The sequence below is a fragment of the Sceloporus occidentalis genome, unplaced genomic scaffold, assembly GCF_023333645.1.
Source record: "Sceloporus occidentalis isolate IW3139 unplaced genomic scaffold, rSceOcc1.0.p SCAF_6, whole genome shotgun sequence".
NCBI lineage: Eukaryota > Metazoa > Chordata > Lepidosauria > Squamata > Phrynosomatidae > Sceloporus > Sceloporus occidentalis.
In genome coordinates this window covers 123,245,390-123,268,419 of record NW_028316986.1, presented here as the reverse complement: position 1 = coordinate 123,268,419, position 23,030 = coordinate 123,245,390, and the positions used below count along the sequence as shown (strand labels likewise).

Here is a 23,030-nt window from a genome sequence, read left to right as displayed (position 1 = left end):
CATTAACAGTCTTCTTTTCCATGGCCTTGGTCAATGCAAGCTTCATTCTCTCTCTATTTTCTGTTAGCAGAACCACTTTAAGGATTGGGCAATAAATCTCTTGTGTCTTAATTACCTATCTGTAAGATGGAGAATAATATCTTCCTACATCAAAGGGACATTGCAGAAAAATTCATTAGAACGTGTGTATTAGAAAGTCAAACTGTAGTGATAGGCACTAAATAATGAAGTCAATAGGGCTTCACTGTAGGAAGCAAATCACAGGGCAATTCTGTATGCTCAGACAGAATTTCTTCTTATGAAAGGGACCAGCTGGATTTTGTTCAGAAATCCAGCCAGTGGATTTGTGATATGCTGAAGACTAATAAAGCATAATAGATCTGCATATAAACAAGTTTTTTTGAAGTATGGCATATTATTTATTGTGTGAACATGATACATTGCTCCTGAAAAGTGAATGTCATTGTTGTAAATGAGCTGAACAGATAAGCTGTTGAAATGGGATGAGATTTTCCACAGATCAGACTCTAGATGGTACAATTTTTGCCCAATAGTAAATAAAGACACTAGAAGTAGATGGTAATTACTTAATTTATTGACTGAAACATGCAAATATCTCCAGACAGTATTATGGCAATCACTGCAACAATAAAAATATTACTAAAAGACATGAAATATTTTACCTTGCCATTCCACAAACAATAGAAATATTCAAGTTCCAGACAAAGGAAAAAATATATATAGAGGGGGAAATGACATAATATTCTGATCCCATAGTAACATAGTATCAGAAAATCCATTCAACTAATTTAATACTATTACAACCACATAGCTCTTTAAAATACATTTCACCTACATTGTCTGTACCATGTACCACAAGCATTGTTTTTATCAGTCATTTTGATGCATCAACCATATTCCACTAATAAAGCAGAAGAAATTGACAAGTGCAGAATAAAACAGGAGCAAAGTGGAATTATTGTTTTATAATCTTAGATTTTACACCCATATGATGTGGGAGGTGGTTAAGAGGAAATGCAAATGCTATTACTTTCCATTTCCAAAACCAACAAAAAACCTGAGTTTCCTAACTCAGTTTGTGCCATTACAAGTCTACGTTCAGTTTCAGTTCAAGTAGCATTAATAGCATTCAAACTTGGGGCAAAGCACAACTCTTGAATCCCATGCAAGGTTTGTTTTTATGGAGAGAGTTGTTTGATGGCCTTCGAAATCCTCCAGACTCCTTTTTTCTGGTCCAAAATGAGGGTGAATTGCCTCTCCAGGTTGCACTTAGGAATAGCAGTGTACCTGTTTAAATGACTGCAGCCACATCTGCGCTATTTGCAACTCCAAGCTACCTGTTTTTCAAAACATAAGTGGAGTTTGCTCACTTTGAAATTTTTGTTGTTTTATTTTTGGGCACCCCGTGTCCCCCTAGAAGGTCCTGAGGCAGAACACTGTCCCTCAGCCTCTCCACAGTTGCCTCTACCTGTTTTTATTTATTTATTTTTATACAAATCCAAGGTTCATACTTAATATAGACAACATTGCATTCTGTTAACTTATTGTATCATTTTAAATCTGAAATAAGACAATGTTCTAAACATATTTCATAAAAAATAACATAAGTGATTTTTCCTTCCTAATTATATATCGTTGAAATAAAACAGAAATGTCTTCATGAGTTCTTCTTCTAATGACTCCCATCTTGACATCTTCAGACGAGTGTCTATTTTTAACTACTGTCTCTCCAAACCATGAATTTTAACATTTACAAGAATTTCTCTTATCTCCATATTTATAGCTGTCTGTCATAAGATACCAAAATTCAGTTAATATGCAGATTCTTCCATTAAAATGAAATTATAACTGCTTATCTACGAGAAGCATTAGCTGCATTCTCAGTACCCAGTCTGTTAATTGTTAGGTGAGTTCTATATACCTCCTCCTTCCATGTCCAATCAAATTTGAAGTCATATTAATTATTTAGGTAAGAAGTCCATATCCATATTTGACTAAATATATTTATAACCCTAATAATAATTTATGCATAATCCTGAAATTGTATACATTTACCTGTTTTTAGTCTTTTTCTCTCAAACACCTAGTCATATAGGGTTGCCCATGAAGGCTCAAAAAACTTTCTGGTTTTGCAGGAATATCCTGTGTTTGAGTCTGCTTTAGAAAGAGCAGAAGTAGGGGTCAGATTTCTAAACTACAACACAAGCCAAAAGACATGGTAGGTGAACAGCTAATGACTCAGTGAGTCTCAGATTGTGCAGGTCTTTTAAAATACAGTGGAACCTTGTTATCCACTGGGATTTGGTTCCAGGATCCCCCGTGGATAACAAAATCCATGGATGTTCAAGTCCCATTAAATATAATGGCAGAGCAAAATGGTGTCCCTTATATAAAATTGAAAATCAAGGTTTGCTATTAGAAATTTATACTTTTTTGGAATGTTTTCAAGCCATGGATACTCAAATCTGTGGATAAAAAAAATCAGTGAATATGGAGGCCCAACTGTATATATGTGCCATAAATATAATTCTTTATTGTAGATCTGCATTTATCATAAGTACTCCTTGAAGACAACAAAGTAATGTGGCTTTTACCCACAAACTACATAGGAGGAATAGGTTCTCTAGCTCTAAACAGAAAGCCAAAGTGCTATAGTAGTTTGAGCACTGGACAAGGGACACAGGGAGACCAAGGTTGAAATCCCTGGTTGGCCATGAAAACCCACTGGTTGACCTTCGGCAAGTCATACTTTCTCAGCCACAGAGAAAGGCAAAGGTAAACTCTCTTTGAACGAATATTGTCAAGCAATCCTCATAGCAGGGACACCATACGTTGGAAATGACTTTAAGGCACACAACAGCCCTAAACAATGGACCCTGATGTCAAGTAACCGAATTTAGGATTGTGGTGTTAAGTCCCACTAACATCTATGGGCTTGTATCCTGATCCTGAAATTGCTGTAACATAGCCTTTAGATAAGTGTGCTTACAAACAAGAATTAAGTATACATAAGGCATATCTCAGATTTAGAGAAAATATTAGAAAATTATATTTGCTGACAAATTTAATTTTAATTATATTTAAACAAATGAGAGGAATGCAAAATATTCAAGTGGCCATACCTAGATGCAATTCCTTAAAATCACAAACTTTTAAGTACAAAAGCACTACAGATTATTGCTCTAGAAAAAATGCAAGAAAAATCCACATACCCAAAGGGCCAAAAATTCCATACACGTGAAACATACATTTCTTAAAAGCACATATATGGAATGCTTGTCCAATCTTATGAACACTTTCCCCAGTGTTAAACTGATACTTTTTTTAAAAAAAACTTGACAACATTTGGAGTTTCTAGAAGCATGGGTGTACAAGGAAGAAATGTTCATGTACAGGTTTTCCACTCATCTGTAAGTCCTAAGAAATTAGCCTTTACAAAATACTTGATAAAAATATCTTTTAAAAGTTGTCCAGAGGTACAGTGCATAAAATCGTCCTCAAATGTTCATTTCATATTATACGTATTTGTCATGTAGCAATTCAGTTCTCCGTGCCTGTAGAAGATAATGGGGGGAAATGTTAATGGCAGTCTATCTCTACTGTGTCTACATTGTTTCTAAAAAGCAACACAAGAATCAGTCCAGATTGGTTTTTGTTTTTTTTAAACAGCTTCCAAACCTAAGCAGCTTTCCTTTTGCTGCAGAGATCAGGTTATTTGAAACTAAATGAGTATATGGTAGTATAGCTATAAACATGCTTACATTTATTGGATCCTGATTTGCAAAAGCAATAGGAGCCTTACCTGTGCACTTCTGTGATTCACAAGGAAAAGAATCACATTACTATCTGTTTCTAGTCACTGTATACATGCAGAATGCTCTATTGTACCCTTAACTTTCACATTTTCAATCTGCCCTTTTACTGACAGTGTTCAAGGTGGGGCACTTCTGGATGTTGAAACATTAATAGTTGAGCGAGAGATGTGAATCTGTAATAACATTATGGGGCAATAAAAAGAAATATTATGAACAAGCTTTCAGTGGCTCAAAAACTGAATTACAAAACACAGTGACTGAATCAGCAGGAGTTCTTTTTATAAAAGTACCTCTTCAGCTTTATTTTCACCATTTTCAGATGGTGTAGTACCTTCCTTTGCAGCGTCCTGCTTTTCATCCTTCTTCCCCTTAACACCTTTGTTAGCCTTTGTTCCAGGTTCTTTCTGATAACAGATCAAACACCGGGAGATTTATTTACTATACAGCAGAGCAAGCTTCCCAGTCACTATGTTCCCCCTCCAAAACCCCACAGGGGGTCCTGAAACCAAACCCCAACATATACCATGGGCCCACTGCAAATGGAGAAGTGATCATTTCAACCTGGCTGAAAAGAGAATGGAATATGCCCTATAAAGTGAAACTAAGGCGGGTTACAGACCACCATATTAGTACCCTTCCGCACCCCCCTAACCCTAGTACGTGCTCCGCATGCACAAAATGGTGCCATTGTTCCGCACGAGGGCGCTTAATATGCCCTTTCCGTGGAGCAGGAAGGAGTTCTGAAACGGAGCTCCTTCCTGGTTTGCGTCGCTGGTGCAGCCGTGTGAAGGCTGCACCAGCGACGCAAATCAGAAAGGGGCCGAGTGGCCCCTTTCTGGGAGTCCCCGCTGCCGTTGGGGTGTCCTTGGGGCTTGAAGCCCCAAGGACACCCCTTTCTAGGCTGCGGGGAAGCGGCCTTTTGCCGCTTCCAGCAGCCTGCAAAGCGGCGGATCGGGGCCTCGGAGGCTGCCGGTCTGACAGCTGAGGTCCCAATACACCGGGGAAAGGGGCGGGTGCAGGCCTACAAAAATAAGAAATGACCAAGGACAGTGGTTCACAATCTTTCTGATGTGAGGAACTGGCCATTTCCCCCCCTAATGAGTCAAAGACCGGTATCTTATTTGTGCTCAATAGATACAACTGTTTCTTTCTATCCTGGTAATTCACCACAGAAAAGCAACCAACTGACTGGCACTGGTTCAGGGATCATTATTTTGGATAGCACTGATCTAGGGTAATGCTCCTAGCCTATAGCACATTTCTACCTTGTACTGTACTGGCCCTACTGAGAAAAGTGCAGACAGAAGGGCTTCAGTGTGTGGAAGCCTTGAAAGAAGTCTGTTGGAAGAGAGAGAATCTTTAACAATTTCCCCTTCCACACAATGTTTCAAACCAATATTGGTGATGTCAAGATAATTACAGCTCCTTTTTTCATATGTGGGGGACTTGTAATAAGCTAAAAGGTTCCTGGCCTATTTGTTAATCCAAAAAATAAAATAAAAAAAATAAAGCTAAATTTTGTAATGTCACCAGAAATATTTTCATTGGGCATTATGGGTGAAGAATAGGCAGTAAATATAGATCATTTCTTCAATATATGAGAACAGCAGCAAGAATATAGGCTGCTGCCACATGCAGAACTAATGCAGTTTGACACTGCTTCAACTATCATGGCCCTGGCCAATTCAAAACTTTTTAAAAGACTGGAAACCATTTATGGAGTTTTGAGCAATAACAAATCTAATGATGTAATAATCTGTGGCTAAGGTTATTAATTTTAGTAGGATTATTAAAATGTATTTATAATGGTAGAATAATATTTTTTTCATTTCAGTCAGGACTGGAGGGTAAGTCCTACTGTATATAAATAAATTGTAAATCAATTAAAGGCCCAAGCTTGTGCAGGGAGGCACTACTGGCAGCTGGAGGAGAAGGAGGCCTTGTGACATCAGTTTCTCTAATGCCTGGGATGGAATTTCATGGAGCCAAGACATGTAATGGGATGGGATGACTTGGACAATCATCGGTCTCATGGCATAAATGTGCCAGAGAGGAGAGGGAGAAAGCACAGTCTTGTTGTGAGTGGGAGTGAGGCAGAGGTAGAAATGATAATGGGTACAATCTTAAATCTGTTCTTGTCGCACTTCTTTAATGATACCACCTTCTGCATGAAGGGTTAGAGTTAATGTAGCCACAAATTTTAGCAAGTTTGCTATTTCCCCTCATATGTATACAGTGTACACGTGGCTGCACCACCATTAGGGACAGCCCCCATTGTCCCCAGTGGCGACACATGCACATGGCTGAGCCACCATTAGGAACGACAGAATAGAACAGAACAACATCCGCAGATTTTGGTACCCACAAGGGGGCCCCCGGAATGGATCCCCTCACGGATACCAAGATCCCTCTGTACATGTTCTCTCTATTGATCCTTCCTCCTCCATTTGCCAACCCTTTTTAAGCTATGAATATATAAACTTTATTTAAAATGCTCACTGAGCCCTATGGCATGATTGTAGGGATTCTTCCCTCATGGACCTTGCCCATGATACCTTATCCCCAATCCTTATTGCAACTGGACAAGAAAGAGCAATGTTACTCCTGGCTCATCTTGGGAAATGCAGCAATGAGGAAGTGGAGGCAGTGAAACTCATTGAACAGAACTTTGTAATACAGTGGACCCTTGCCTTACGTGGGGGATCTGTTCTGGACCCCCCTCGCGTAAGGCTAATTCCGCATATGCTTGAGTCCCATTCATTTGAATGGGGCTCATGTGCGCCGTGGTGCAGTGGCACGGGAGTGCATGGGGCACCACAGGCGCATGCCCATTCACTTGAATGGGACGCGCCACCCCACGTGCTCCCCACAGCTTCAGCACACACGCTAATTATTTTTTCATACTGAAGAGCTTCCTGTGACACAGGAAGTTGGTATGCATTACAGTGGGTCCAAGGTCACTCGGAGAGGTTCATGGGGATTAGAAGCCGGGTCTTCTCAGTCATATTCTTAGGTTGCATCCTAAGAAAACCAGGCTGGCTGTGGTAACACAGAGGGCCTTTTCATCTGCCACTCCTAGGCTATGGAACAATCTGCCAGAGGAGATCCGTCACATTAGAAGCCTTTCAAAATGCTGTTAAGACTGATCTGTTCCAGAAGGCCTTTCCAGATGAGCCTCCCCTCCACTGATATTGATGACCCCCCCATCCACAAACCTGACACCTTGTTCTTGTCTTTTCTTGTACTAACCATACACCTACTTTATTTTTGGACAAGAATGGGAACCTACCTGAGATGTGTGGGCTACACATAACCCTCACCATACCTTGGATGGCCACACCTTTTTGTTGCACCCCATTTATTACTTAAAACAAAATTACTCAGCACTTCACTCACATATGTAATCTTCTAGGGAGGAAGGGGGAAATTATGTATGTTTTCTTTCTTTTCCTATCCTTTCCTTTTTTTGTAAAAAAAAAACAAACCTCCCCCACAAAAAAACATGGGGCTTTGTAGGCTGCAAAAACAGTCATGAGGGATTGCATTTCCTCATCCCTGCTTTAGGATGCAATTATTTCTTCACAAACAATGATTAATTATGTTAATGTTGAGCAGAATCAGTGGACTGCTCTAGTGACATAATGGGAATAGCAAATGTCTAGGGCAAAGAAACTTGAGTCATGAGTTTAAAAGATAATATTTTACCTTAGTAGTTTTCCTTGTCTTAGGCTCAGGTTTTGGTGGAGACGGTTTCTAGGAAATATTTCAGAGAGTACAATAGTTAGCACAATTTCTACCAAGAGATATTTAATTTCTCCCCCTTCCCTTTTGATGAACATCCCACCTCTTAAGTTATATTTTACATTCTATCAAAACATTTGAAAGTCAGTACATCAATGTACTGCAAGAAATTGTTCCAAATCATCATTTAAATTGATGATGTTTTTCCTACTGCTACTCTCTCTTTCAGTTTCTCTAAATGGTTTTTCTTGTAATGGAAAATAAGAAGTGGAGAGCCAACCAAACAACACAATTTGAGAGTTCAGTTATGCTGGTAACTATGAGTGGACCTGTAATGATTTATCTGTAAAGAATTGCATTTTTTAACCAATTAAATTTAATGCTCTTTCATGACATTATCCAAATAAGTTGAAATCTTTCTTTAGCCTTTGGAAGGTAATACTTTCCAACTGAGGAAGGGAGGGAGAAAGGTTTAGAGCCTGTTCTGCAGTTTGCCTAGGGATGGAAGAGAGAGACAGGCAGAGATTATAGCTGGAGATACAGCCTTGCTGTTTGGCTGAAACAGTAAATCTCTAGGCACCTGAAGCAGGATCAGCAGTGTTGACATATGCTATACGTGCATTTGTTCATTTTCAATATGCTCTGCATGCATATTTGTAGGTAGAACAAGTATTATATAAACACCATAAATCTCTGATGCTATCAGATTTGAAGAAAATGTAAGAAGAAGAAACAAATCCTTTCCCCCTCAGACTTATCAATGTTCTCTACCAATCAGCATTAATCTTCAAGGATATATATATATATATATATATATATATATGAATCAACTATGTAACTTCGCCTTACCTATCACCTCGAAACATGACCAGTGCCAACTTGTATGGGCTGGAATGAGAAAGAACGTGACTTCATATTTACCAAACAGCTCTTAGAAATACTTACAGCTGACAATCGTGCAGATCGTCTTGTTGGCTATAAAAGGGAAAGAAAAAATCTTTAGATTTGCAGCAGTTCCCATTCAAACAAGATAAAAACCTGTCAGTCATTTCCCCGTAAAATAAAATTTACATGGAAGACAGCAGAACTCATTATTACCAAATGTAAAAGTCTACACATACTGAGGGATTATTGTTTTAGATGCCTACAGTTTATTTGTCTGAAGAAAATTCATTTGATTACTACATTTTGGAAATTTATTTTCTTCTTTATTTCTCCATGGCTGTGGAAATATCTTATGGTAATGATCAATGGTAATAATTTTACAGACTAAGCTCAGAAGTAACAGCATCAGAAACATGTGTTTCAATTGCCCAATGATATTCACTATGTGACATTCCAAGCTTGCTAAAAATTAAAATGTCATATTCTGTGAACATCCAAACTCTGGACAATAAATAATACACATCTGGTAAGCCTATACACTCTTTCACTAAACTGAAATCCAATAAAAACTGTCTTGTTTGGCATAAAATTTGGATTCTTTTGCAACTAAATCTAAAGTCTTGATGCAAATTATTTAATTCTGGGGCTCAGGTCAAAACATATCAGCATACACATTTACACTGTTCCTTCTGAATACTTAAAGAGAGATAGGCGGGATACAGACGGGCAGGGGAAGACGTCTTGGAGGTGTATTCTGCTGAATACGGAGCCTCCAGACCGCCCGCCCCAGGGGCGTGGCTCAGGAGATGGGGCTTCCACATGGGGGGCAGTGAAGACGCCTCACCTGGGGCCGTTTCTGACCCGCAGTTCCCAAACCGCCGCCTTGGAGGACGCTGCAAAGAGAGAGGCAGCTTTCTCACGGGCGGCCAAAAACGGGGCTTTTTTTTTCCTTTGCCGGCTGGCGGATGCGCAGCTGCAGTGCTAAGCAGCGGCGGCAGAAAGCCTATGGGCACATTTAAAGTGCCCAAGCCCCTTTAAAACTTTTCCCCCCGCTCTGCCCAAGAACAATGGTGGTCTCCTGCCAGCTGGTGATCAGCTGGTGTTGGCATCCTTGTCCACTTGCACTTTGCCAGTGTCACCAGCATCATGGATGCCTCCTCTCCTTTTGTCCCCGCGCTCCTGCTGAATCTGCAATGCACAGCCACAGCTGTCGCCGCTGCCACCGCTGTCCCCCTGCCATCCCCCATCACCTCCCTTGTACATATGTAAATATTTACAGTTTTAGCGGTTTTTATTGTTAGGTGAAAATGGCACAGGAATGTGTGTAGGGGCTCACTTTAAAGTCCAAACTTTCCAAGCAGCGCATGCGTACATGTTGCTCTAGGGTTAGGATTAGGGTTAGGGTTAGGGTTACGAGTCTTAAAATGCGCTGCAGCTGTGCTGCAGCTTCCACACCTGCATGGCAGCTGACGCTGCAATTAAAGCCTGACTGCAAACTGCGCATGTTCCAGGACCCCGACTCATTATGCGACGCAGCAGACACGGAGCTTTTAAATGGGCAACTTAAATTAGCGGCATAGCAATTCTGGCGTACCGGTGCAGCAGCTTACAGACGGAGCTGCGCAGCTGCACATCAAACGGAAAAGAAGCGGAGAAAAGCAGCACCTTTTTAATGCTGCTTCTTCCCGCTTGGGGCGTGCGGGCGGCGTGTTCATGGCGGCATTCAGGTAAGGGCCGTCTGAAGGCTCTACCTTCATGACGTCATGAATACACCCCTTTTTGCCCGTCTGTATCCCGCCTAAGAGTCCAGCTTCAAGGCTGAAAAAGTATAACTGCTGGATGGTGGACTGACAGATAAAACTGAGGAAATCAAAACTAAGAAACATAAAGGAAGATTAAAGCCTGACCAGGTAAAAGCTGAGCCAGGAAGGTGTAACATTAATTTAAAGGACTTTTTATATCACAAAGAGTTTATTTGCCCATAAATGATAAGGTAACTCTAATTTAAAAATAAAAACACAGTGACTTTAACACTGCACCCTTGGGCCACTAGCACAATTTCACTACTTTCTCAGAGTCAGAAAAATTAACTCTCAACCAGAACAAATAGAAGCAGGATCATATCTATGGATATGCTATGTGAGATTCCTGATAAAATTGCTAGGTGTGGGTAAGTAGGAGGGAGAAGTTCAAATCCAGCTGTGGGAAGAGCAGGCTGCTTTACTGCTTAAGAGACAACCCTGACATTTTAAGTTACCTGTTTACACACAACAAGCCCATGCAGGACTCAGCACTGGTGCCACACACACACACACAACACTGTCAAAATTGACAATGCTGATCATTCCAGAGCACTATGAGCATAGTAACAGAAGTGTGCACTCCTGAACTGGGACTGTTTGTATAAGTGCAACTGTGCTACATATTGGAAAACTGCATGTTCTCTCGGATTAATGACCTGACTAGGCTTCAGAATACTGAAGTTATAGTATTTAGGTATTTCAAAAATTATTTTAAATGGATATTTAAGTGATTTGGCTAATTTGATTTAAAACATCAGCAGTATAATGAAGTCAGGGCTCCCAGGGCTGGAAGCTGAGGAGAAGGAGGAAGATTATTACTACTACTGTCTTTCAAGGCCATAAAGTGCCAGTAGGCTCACCAGGTCAGGACTATCCCAAACCCCCAGATTTCAGCACCAAACTAATTAATCATGCTGTATTTTTTTTCATTATGCTCCTGCTCTGCTAAAAAAAATGTCTTATCTCTGAGATATTTTTCTTGAAAAGAACCAAAACTTTTGATATAGTCCTATAACTATGGGTTATGATCATTCTTGGGAATTACCATATATCTTGCCAACCTTACACCTTATTGTATACTTATAAAAACGAGGAAGGGAGAGGAGAAAAAATGTGGCAACATCCTTAAGACTGTTTTTTATTTTAGCATGAGCTTTCTTGGATATAAACCCACTTCTTTGGTTGCAATACTGATTGATATTAAGGTGTCAGGTATGCTTATAGGGAAACGGAATACATCAACAGTGAAATATTAAACTGCATTGTCTGACCAGTAGCTTGACCTTGCAGCCTTATGATTTGAAGATATGAAAAAACTATACTCTGACATCTTCTCCATGTATGCTAGTTGTCTTGCATTTACAGGCCTGGTAGTATTTGTAGTACAATATAATGCTACAAATTCCTCAGGTATGTTGCAAACTGATAGTTTGGTTATATTATTACTACTACTACTACTACTGGCCTTTATGAGCTTTGGTTCCTCTTTCAGTGCTTGCAGCAGGATGCCAAAGAGACTGGGATTATCCCTTGTGCAAGTGTCCTTACACAAGAACTACACTGGTTATAGCTGGCTTGCAAAAGTCTGCATATAAGCAGTGCACTGGAAAGAGATGGGGCACATACTTCCTTTTCAATTGTATTATTTAATTAATTGGAATAATCTAGTCAGCATATAAAACATTGGGATGTTTTTCTAAGCTATTCTGAGAATGTTTCCAAGGTGGTGGTGAGGTGGGGGGTGGGGATATCTCACACTTTTGTATCTATTTTTTTTTTGGTTGTGACGTTTCCTCCTTTCTTCCTAGGCCAAGTACATAAGGCTCTTGCACACAAAATCAGGGAGGGAAGCCCTTTTGGAAGCAAAAAAGCATTGCTGGATCCAGTCTATGGAGTTCAGTGTAGGAGCCAGTTCAGTGCAAAGACTTTTTTTCTGTGAAATAAATAATCTTCCACTGTAGAAATAATCTTTGGTGCAGGGAGCTGGACCTCAAGTCAGAGTGATGAAAGCAGTTGCTTAACTCTATCATGCCAATGTCAGCTCAGAATAACTGTTTTATTTCTGAAGAGATTACCATTTCATTCAGCAGCTATTTCATAATTATTATTTGTGTTGTTTAAAAATGTTTTCTTTCACAGAGCCATCTTGGGAACACACAACACACGCACAGCATAGCCTCAAGCCAGCTACCTTCATATGCTTCACAAATTTTTATATGTTTCCTCTCCCACCAATTAACATTAAGGCTTTTAAGTTCAAAGATGCCCTCTAGAGAGCCATTAAAGTGCTTCAGAAGAAAGGCAATTTATTGGCAATTATCTTTAACACTTAGTTTTTGTAAATAAAAACTGGTCTTTCAAACTGGCTGTTCTGAAAATACAGACATTCATATGTTCATCTGCTCTAGAAATTTTCGTTGATTGCATATAAGACAAACACTAGTGAAAAAGTCTGCTGCACTACTGAGACCAGTTTTAATATCAAAGATTACATCAATCAAATTGTCTTGATTGTTACTAGCTTAAGATGGAAATGTCTCCTGCCACAGAATCTATTTCACTGAAACACAGCACAAGACACAGTCTAGCTATAGAGTAAATGGGAGCTGTGCAAACGCAATTGGTCATCTGTGGAACAATGGCCCACTGTACTTTGTTCCTACAGTCAAGTACCAGTACTGTTTGGAACTAAAACAGGTTTTCAGAGCCATTCTCATCTTCTAAAATGGTACACTAGGACTCAAGTCAGCTGAATGCATACCTGAGAAATACTAACCTGGCATCCTAATGTTAATCCCAACTAAAGTAGACCTAGTGAATCGATAGAATTAACAGAAACATTGATTTAACAAGCTACTATTGATTCAATAAATCTATTCTAGTTAGGACTAGCATTGCCTCCTAATCCCAAATATACTGGAACTGAACAACTGAAGTGTAGTCTAGATAGAATTGCTGTATATTCAAACTTGGTTTGTAGACATATCAGAGCAGCTTTCCCATAAATATGGTGAGAAAGTATAATAATAATAATAATAATAATAATAATAATAATAAAATTTATTTATATCCCGCCTCTCTAGAAAATGCAATCGAGGCAGTTTACAAGATTAAAATATGCAGACCAAACCCTCAACCCACCCACTCTTAAAATACAATTAAACAATGTAGAATTTAAACATAAAACATATTTAAAAGGTATTTTGCTGCCACAAAAACAAACAAACAGGGCAATAGGGATGATTCATAGAGTCCTTTGCTTCAAAGACAGAGAGAGAGAAATTGTATGGATCAATGGAACATCAATTTGTCTATCTGCATCACCTACTATATACTATAGTGTAAGTATGTTTCTTTCTAATGCCCATAGAAACATCTGTTCTGGTAAACATGCAAACTTGGGTCTCTTAAAGATATATGTTAGGAAGCCTTCCAGTACAGTCCAAGATTTCCCGCCACCTATTTACTTCTGGAAAGCTCAGGTCACAGTTCTGCATCTTCTACAGTTCTATACACCAGTGGTTCACAATCTTCAGATATGTTCAACTTCAGCTCCCAGAATCCCTGACCAATGGCCAATCTGGATGGGGGCTTCTGGGAGCTCAAATCTAAAACAACTAGAGGATCAACAATGGAAAACCAGATATACACAACCGTAAATTGCCTGTCATTATCCACAATGACAACAAAGGAACATTTCTTAAAGCCTAATGCTACATTGTCCCTGCTGCAAAAATGTTGTCTGTGTTGAAATACTGTGGGACACCCACCTACCCTTTTTGTTTGTTTGTTTGTTTGTTTGTTTCCCAAGGGGAGCTCATGGCATTTCCCCTAAAGCAACTGCATCTACAAATTTAAGGAATGCAACAGAAACAGAAACATTTATAAATACTCTTTCTCACAGAGATGTCCTCTCCACATTTTGATTTTTGCAAATTGATCAGCTGTACTCATTCTCTGTATATGTGTGTGTTAATGTGAGTGTACAAATCAAGAGAAATGTGAAATAAAAATATTCTTCTCAGGATTCTTTCTAAAGTCCTAGAATTATGTCAAATGGCAGAAACTGCTCTGAGCCACCCTGAAGGACCCCAGTGCCAGAAATATTTCCATCTCTAAGGAGCAGACCACTGCATTCATGCAGTCTCAGCATTAAACCACTAGAGAAAACCAGTACTGAGCCAGACAGAAATGAGTTCATTGGCAGAGCAGACATACCCTCAGAGATAAGAGTATTCCAGCCCTCATAGTGCATTCGTACCATCTTCAGATTCAAAAGAGAGACACCATGAATTTTTTTTTAATGAAAGAATTAAAATAGCCATGCCTCACATTGCCTAGAGGTAGTCTGAAAGATGGTCATGTGTATCAAGATACTAATATGAAGGCACTATTGCACAAAGCAAGTGTGAATATTTTAACAGCAGCAACAATAATAACAGCAAATTATAATTAGAGCTCAGTCTAGCCCACTGTGACCCCAATGCCTATGCACAGAATGGTCCCTACAGGGCAAAACTGTACCAATTGGCATGCAAATATGAGTACACTGAAACATTTCAGGCCAAGGTTATAGGGAATGGGAGGCTAAGAATACCTCCCAATCTCCAGAATGGCCAGAGGAGGGGTTCAAGGAAATAACGTGCTGTTATCTTCTATTGTGATCTTTTTACACACAGGCACGGCTACTTGTGGTGGATTGGATCAAGCCCCTTACTGTTTACACAAAGCTTTTGGGAGTGTTCAAAGTACTGAAGCAGTTATGATTATCCCATTGCACACACCACAATACTACAAGATGCATCAGAGTATTGTAGCCAAGACACTCAGCTCAGAATCAGGAATCAAATTCCCACCTCATGATGCAGTATTAGGTGAGCCACTATCAGCCTTACATCTACCTGCCCATTCTGAATATGTGGACAGTAATTTTTAAAAAACGGGGAACTTTCTCAGAGAGTGTAAGTGTTACTGGGATAGTATTTTTGGAGTACTTTAGAAAGCTAAAAAATGCTATATTAATACTAAATATAATTAACTTTGGAGTTTCGGAATGTTGTCCCTAAGACAATAACTGCCTGTGAAGACAGGGCTGATTCTGATGATAGCATGTCCAGCAAAATGTGTTTAGATTTCTGTTTGGAATTGGCTTTGGCTTTTGTATTTTTTGGCTACTTTTATTCAGTGAATGGTGTGATGGATTAAATAAAAAAAATACCAGAGCAATTCCTGTGAGGGCTACATACTGAAATCATGGCTGAGGAAACATTTTAAATAGGAACACTTTCCACCTTTCAGTCTTGATCTTCTTAACACTAAATTTAACTGAGAGTCTCAACTTGTTTTCTTCTCCTCTGTTGCCCCACCTCCCTTTTGGAAAACCATGCCCATGGTTCTTGTGTGGGCTCTAGTAGTCAAAATTCATACATTGAGGGAGTCTATACAGAAGCTGTAAGAAATGAAGCTTCAGTGCCCTACTCTCTCTTAAACCTAACAGAAAATGGTACATAATCATTTGTATGCCGATTTGTTTATCTTAGATTAGGTCAACTACTGCATCATGGGTATCATGGGTTTTGTCCACCTTTACCCACAATATGGGTTCCTGCATTTGTTAAATTGTGGGAGAAAGTTCTGACAGAGTCTAGAAAGAATTGTTCCCACAAAAGAAGTATCACAAAATAACCTTTATTTTATTAGGGCTCCATTCACACTAAACAATTACAGCATAACTGCCATGGCAACTTCCTATGGAGATCTGAGATTTGCAGTCTAGGGAGGGGCATTTGGTGTTCTCAGCCAAAGAGCTCTTGGGCTTCCCTAAACTGGAAACACCTGGATTCCATAGGGTGGAACCATGGCAGAGAAAAGGCAGCAAGAGCTTATAATTGTGTAGGAAAGTTTTTCTTTTTAAAATTGTATCAATGAAAGGAAAAGAATATATAAAACAAAAGAGTGAGTCACACTTGCCTCTTGTTTAGTTAATTTTGCTGCATCCTTGCCTTCAGCACTCTCAGGAGACTAGGAAGGAAATGATACAATTAATTCACTTATTATACCACATTCTACTTATAGTTAAAGCAGACAATCAAATATACCAAAGCAATAAATAGAAAACAAACTCCAAACCTTACACTATTCCTGTACAGTCAATAGTGAAGATAGGGCATGCCATCCTTATTTCAAATTCTTCAAAAACAAAAACATTCTCGAGCGATTTTTATTTATTTTAAAATAGCTTTACATATCATTTTTTAAAAACTGAAATAGAGCCTTTGCTGGTCAGCTCTTAGAGAGAAATATAACTAAGAGGCTGTATAGACTGGCACTTTGTGCTGGCCTGCACATGCGCTAGTGCTGAGTGTGTACATGCTCGAAGCCCTTGTTCTGCCACCCATGCGCCATTATGACACATGCCTGACCATACAGTGCATGCCATGACATCCATGTGGTGCAATGCCGAAATGGCACTGGGCAAAAGGGGCGTCACGGCACCCTAGCATGCCTGTGTTGCCCATTCCAGGACGCAAAAAGAACCTACCCAGAAGCGGGTTCTTTTTAGTCCTTCCAGAGGCCATGGCATCTGGTTGCCACAGCCTCCTTCTGGTGCAAAAATGGATGGAGCCGCCCGTCTGTATAGCCCCATAATCTTTACTGCATAACATGACATAGATGCCATAGATTGCACTGTTTCTCATATACAAATTTTGATATCAGGGACAGCATATTTGGTCCTGCTGATCTTTAAAATGTCTCTAAAGCTAGCATTACATCTCTGCCAATCTCATATTATTTCCAAAGCTTTCACAATTTTCTATTTACATTTCACAACAAATGGATACAATAAAATGATTGGTTAAATCATTTACTAGCAGTTCCATATGGTACTTAAAATGTGTTGGTTTACCTAGCACAGGTAATGGAATGAAATTGGAAAATGTTTTTAAACTTTACTCAGCACCAGACAAGCACTCAGACAAGAAACAAGCATGCTAATTTTCCTTGCATTTACACATGACAGCAGCATGATAACCATTGATACAAAATAACAATTTTACAATGCTGCATTCACACACATCTTAATGATCTGAAGAATTCCTTAGGACTATAGTGCAAGTGTGGAAGTAATCCTCAGTCAAATTTAACCTTTCAGAAAGGCAAGAATCACATTTTCTACAGAGATGCTATATTGTCTGCCTTCTAGCACAAAAGAGAGGGCATTTTCTTTTCTCAGTGAAAGTTTCCAACCGAATAACAAGGTTTATTCACAGACTGCTAAGGAGGCAGTGGTGAAACAGTCAGCAACTGATAAAGTCAAAGGTATGAAGAGAAGTCCTGAAACTTAACCTAAGAAGGATATAGAAACCAGCAGAGAAACCAAATACTTTTTATCCTCCTGCTTTGCCACAGACATCACTATTAATTCAGAGACTCACAAGGCAGAAAGAACAGGCCAAAATAAGTCAAGGAAATTATATTTCAAATTCATCCAGCCTCTGTCTCAGAGAGGCAGCCAGTGTCTCTTCCGCACTCCCCAGTAATCCAACTGGAAACTGCTCTAGACAGTCTTTCTCTTTCTTCTGCATGATTTTTAACACCTTTGCCTGGTGAAGAAGCCAGTTAAGCTTTGCAAGTCTGTACTGTATAATCTATTTTGTGCTTTTTAGCAGACCCAGTAAAGGTACCACTGCTTTTGGATTTTATTGTATTTTGCTGCACATCCAATATGACTATCCCTGAAGTTTTGGTTTTGTTTATTTGTTTGTTTTGCCCTAGACAAGTAAATCAGTGATCACCTTGCACCTGGAGTTTATAGTTTTCTGCTTCAGAGAACTCTGGAACATCTGAGCAGAGTGAATTCAGTTAAGAGTCTGTTACAAGCCACAATCCTATAAAGTAAGCATGCCACTCTTTCAGAATAAAATGCCACTGCCATCAGGGAAAATTAAAATTAAAATGGAATAACAGAAAGACGTGGGGGCACAGTTAAGTAGAACAGTAAAGCAGTGATCAATTACACATGTAATTTATTTTACATGTCAGTACGAAACAGAACTGAAGAGAGAAATAATGACAAAAAGTAATCAATAGACGCATTTTGAGAGGGGAGCGTAAAGACTAATAGGCAGCTTAGACACATGTATGCATGACAGTTGATTTCTCATTGCTTGGTTGCTCATCCTGAGCAAGCTTGCAATAATGAAAGTAAACAGCACCTCTGGACTGGATAATCTGATCTATGCATGCTTTCTCAGAAGTAAATCTTACTGCGTTCAGAGGACCTTATCCAAACTAAGCATGCACAACACACTTTTTCTTGCTCTTCCCTAGCTAAGACAGACACCTTCAGTGTTGTTTCCTTTCTGTATCACATTAAGAGGTACTGATGTTTATCACAAGTGTGAAGATTCAAGGGTAAGGTGTTGGAGCATGTGTTGGCTTCCCAGCTCCAGGGGTTCTTGGATGAAATGGATTATTTAGATCCATTTTAATCTGTCTTCAGACTTGATTTATGGGATATAGACAGTTTTAGTTAGCTTGGCATATAACCGACACAGGGAACTGGACAGGGGGAGTGTGTCTCTGTTGGTTCTGCTGGACCTCTCAGTGGCTTTCAATAGTATTGACTATGGTATCCTTTTGAGTCACCTGTCTGGGATTGGGCTTGGGGGCACTGTCTTACAGTGGCTTTGGACCTTCTTGGAGGGGCAAACTCAGAAGGTGGTGTTGGGGGACTTCTGTTTGAACCTCTGTCTGCTGACCTGTGGGGTCCCTCAGGGTTCTGTTTCGACCCCATGTTATTTAACATTTACATGAAACCACTTGAATAGGTCATATGGAGATTTGGGGTGTTGTGTCACCAGTATGCTGATGACACCCAACTCTATCTCTCTTTTTCATCTAACTCCAAGGAAGTTGTCTCTGTACTAAACCAGTGTCTGCTATCAGTCCCCCTGAAATCTCAGGTTCACAGCCTGGGTGTGCTCCTGGATTCGGATCTGAGCCTGTATGCCAAGGTTTCAGTTGTGGCCATGTGTGCATTTGCACAGCTAAATCTAGTGGACCAGCTGTGCCCATTCCTTGAGAAGTTGGATCTGGGTAAGATATATGCCTTTGTTTACTTCCCGTTTGGACTATTCTAACACATTTTATGTGAGGCTGCTCTTGGAAACTGTTCAGAAACTGCAGTGGGTGCAAAATTTTGCAGTCAGGTCGTTGACTGGGGCTGGCTACAGGGACCACGTCACTCCCCTGTTGAAACAGCTGCACTGGCTACCATTCCATTTCAGGGCTGAATTCAAGGTGCTGGTTTTGACCTTTAAAGTCTTAAACGGCTTGGGTCTGAAAGACTGTATCTCCCTATACAAGCCAGCCCAAGCACCAAGATCTGCAGGAGAGGACTTTCTCTCAGCCCCACCACCTTCACAGGTGCGGTTGGTGAGGACTTGGGAGACAGCCTTCTCTGTGGCTGCTCCTAGGCTGTGGAACCTCCTGCCACAGGAAGTTAAGTCAGCCCACTTCTTGTTCTTTTTCCAATGGCAGCTGTAGACATTTTTATTTAAACAAGTGTTTGGCAGATGAATTTTACTTGTGTTGTGCTGTGTGCTGTAATTGCTTTTTACACTTTTTACCAGTTTTAATTATATGTTTTTAACTTATGTTTTAGTATTAATAATGTTTAATCATTTTTAAACTTTTGTACTTCTTTAATTTTAAATTATTGTAACCTGTCCTGAATCCCATTGTGGGATAAAAGTGGGCTATAAATCTTTGAAATAAATAAATGAATTAAATAAAGGCTCCTTTTCCCACATACAAAAAGGACTGTGAAATCACAGTGAAAATGTTTCAAACACAGAGAAAAAAAACCTGAAACCGGCAAGACGCATATACACCTATGTTCTGTATTTCTGCTCTGCTAGGTGAACACTGATGGCATGAGGCAGACTCAATGGTTTGAAATTCAAAGTTTCAAGACAATGGAACCTTGCATATTGTGTTCTTCAAATTATAGTATTACCACATAAAAATATTTTTAAATAGATGTAAGCTGCCTTGAGGGCCATGATGGTTGAAAGGTGAAGCAGAACTAAGAATGAAAAGCATAATAGGGGAGAATGATTTTCACACTTTAGGGCTAGGCCTTTCATTCTTGGTCCAAAACACACTGCAGAAATAATCCAGTTTGAAACTGTTTTAACTGCCCTGGCTCAGTGCTAGGTATTCTGGGAACTGGGCAGTCTTTGGTTTCAGTTTTGCATTGCACTAACTGAGGCTGCATCTGTACTGCAGAAAGAATGCGGTTTGACACCACTTTAACTGGCATGGCTCCATGCTACGGAACCTTGGGATTTGTAGCTTGTAGTGGCCCCAGAGCTCTCTGACAAAATCAGCTAAATATCTCACAAAACTGCAAATCACAGAATTCCATAGCACTGAACCATGGCAGTTAAAGTGATGATGAACTACATTATTTCTGCAGGACCTCAAGAATGTACCCTTCAGGACAAGGAATTATTTTAAAATGTTTTGCTATCCAGAATTTAGATGGGTCAACTTTCAGTATTTTTCAAAACTTTATTACATTCAAGTTTTTCCAAACTTTATTACATTCAGATATGGATTTTGACAGAAGCAATGGTACAAATCAAATTTGATGGTGCATAATTTGTGTTCCAGATTTTAAAGGTTAATAGTGCTTTTTGTTTGTTTTTATATCTGTTAATATAAAAGTCAAGGGTCTTATATTATGTAATACAAAAGCCTGGATTTAGAACTTACAGACAGAAGGACTCTCTTTGTCCATGTGATACTTCCGATCAAATGTAGAGAACTTTATTGGTAACAAATACAAACAAAAATCCATCCGTGATACCTTTATTGGCCAACCGAAATACACAATATACCTGTTGCAAGCTTTCGAAGCTCCATGGGCTTCTTCATCAAGCAAGATGTTACAAAAGAAACAGGAGAAAAAAACAATTGGAGATGTTAGTCAGATGCCTGCATGTCAGTCCTTAGTAAAGATGTTATGATGGGGAGGATATCTTTTGCAGGCAGGCTCCTTCTCCTTCTGGCCATGCCACAATAGGGAGGTTTTCAAAGTCCATTTGCATCTCAACAAGGACCCCTCTTTTGCAATCCAATATGTCTCCATTCCAGTGAGGTCACAAGCCTCTTTGTACGCAGAGAACAATGGATTCTTCAGGAAGTCTCCATGTTTTTGCATCAGGAACATTTTGGTGATGGAGAGGTAAAACATGCAAATTCAGTCCAAATTTAAGAAGAAGAAAAATTGTTTTACCTTGGTTGAAAGTCCCAGTCCACAGGCTACTCTTCATGGTTCTCTTGTTGCAGCTAACATCTCCAATTGTGTTTCCCCCCCTCCTGTTTGGTTAGTAACATCTTGCCTGATGAAGAAGCCCATGGAGCTTTGAAAGCTTGCAACAAATATATTGTGCAATTCGGTTGGCCAATAAAGGTATCACTGATGGATTTTTGTTTGTATTTGTTAAATGGTCAACACAGCTACCTTGAATGTTTTCTGTATTGGTAACAGAGGCAGCACCAATCTTGTCTGGTCTTCCCTCTCTCTGTTGTCCCCTATGTCTCCAATCTGCTCCTTAGCATTAAAGGGCCCTCCAGAATAGGGAGATGGGGTGCCTGGGGATGAATACAGAAGAAGAATGGGTGATTCCCCTCACCCCCTTTTCTGCCGGTTGAATCCAACAATTATGTTTTCCAATAATAATAATAATCCTTAACAATCATGACAAAAGCTTCTTAAACTATGGTCAATCTTGTATTGTGGCAAACATTTGGTGTAAATGCCAAAAGTCGAGGGGCATAAGTAGAAGGAGGTGAAGGGTGAAATTGGATTCTCTGAGACAGTCTTATCTAATTATAAATTATTCTTTTGCAGAATCTCCTGAATTTAAATGCCCATGTGGCTATGAGCTGGTGAGGAGACAAAATGTATTGATAAGCCTTTCCTTATTAACTGCTTCAATTACCATTACTGCTGACTGAAGGGGAAAATATTCCCAAACCAGGCCAATAACTCAGCAAGACCTCAGAAATCGTAGCTGTGGAAAAAATGATTTTTAAAATACAATTGGCACATACTGTACTTGACCACTCTGGTCCTCTTCAATATAGAGAACAAACGGCAGAATCAACGATAATACTTTAGACTTCTGCTTCCTACAGTTTTAAGAACATGTATATTTATGGTTTTCCTTTGTTCCTTTCATTCCTTTCACAATGGCAAAAGTACAATGGCTCTTCGTTAATTAAGGGGCAAAACTTCCTTTGTTCACACAATCAAACAGATCTCTTTTGTTACAAATTCTTATTTTCTTTTCACAAGTTAGAAAATCTATGGGATTGGTGGGTAAATATGGTACAGAGGTGTTCTGATTTGTGTTATGCAATTTCAGACCCTGCACCTGCAGCAGGGGTTGGCAACTGTGGAAACAGTACCATTCCATCTGCTCCAACAACAACAACAAAACCCCAACACCTACTACGGTATTTATTTTACCACCAGAATTTACTGTAGTGAACATGGAGCATTTGGGCATCTTGGGATATTTTGAGGGGAAATTAGTTTTTTTTTGTTTTGCAAAATTTTGTTTTGATCCTAGGAGGGTCCAGGAGGGCAAAAGATGTGGTAGAAGTGGCTTCCAGACCCTCTAGGGATCATTTTTGGGCATTGTAGAGCAACACATGTTTTGGGGGGACAACCTGACTGCTCCCAGAAGGC

The 23,030-nt window shown here is 39.6% G+C and overlaps 1 protein-coding gene across 3 annotated transcripts in view; it reads right to left on the bottom strand.

Annotated features, from left to right (window-relative positions):
• Nucleotides 1-573: 573 nt before the first annotated feature.
• Nucleotides 574-23,030, bottom strand: part of HMGN3 (high mobility group nucleosomal binding domain 3) — a 42,262-nt gene continuing 19,805 nt past the window's right edge. Inside the window, exons 2-7 of one of the 3 annotated variants that reach the window (XR_016281786.1) lie at nucleotides 16,235-16,285; nucleotides 8,523-8,552; nucleotides 7,542-7,589; nucleotides 4,127-4,240; nucleotides 3,824-4,009; nucleotides 574-3,575 (exon numbers count right to left, since the gene is read on the bottom strand). Coding sequence is in view for 2 of the 3 variants with exons in the window: in XM_089530874.1 (XP_089387000.1) it covers nucleotides 3,537-3,575; nucleotides 4,127-4,240; nucleotides 7,542-7,589; nucleotides 8,523-8,552; nucleotides 16,235-16,285 (282 nt within the window). In the remaining variant the exon portion in view is untranslated. The remainder of the gene's footprint in view (nucleotides 3,576-3,823; nucleotides 4,010-4,126; nucleotides 4,241-7,541; nucleotides 7,590-8,522; nucleotides 8,553-16,234; nucleotides 16,286-23,030) is intronic. The other 2 variants (XM_089530874.1, XM_089530875.1) reach the window with 2 other exon arrangements.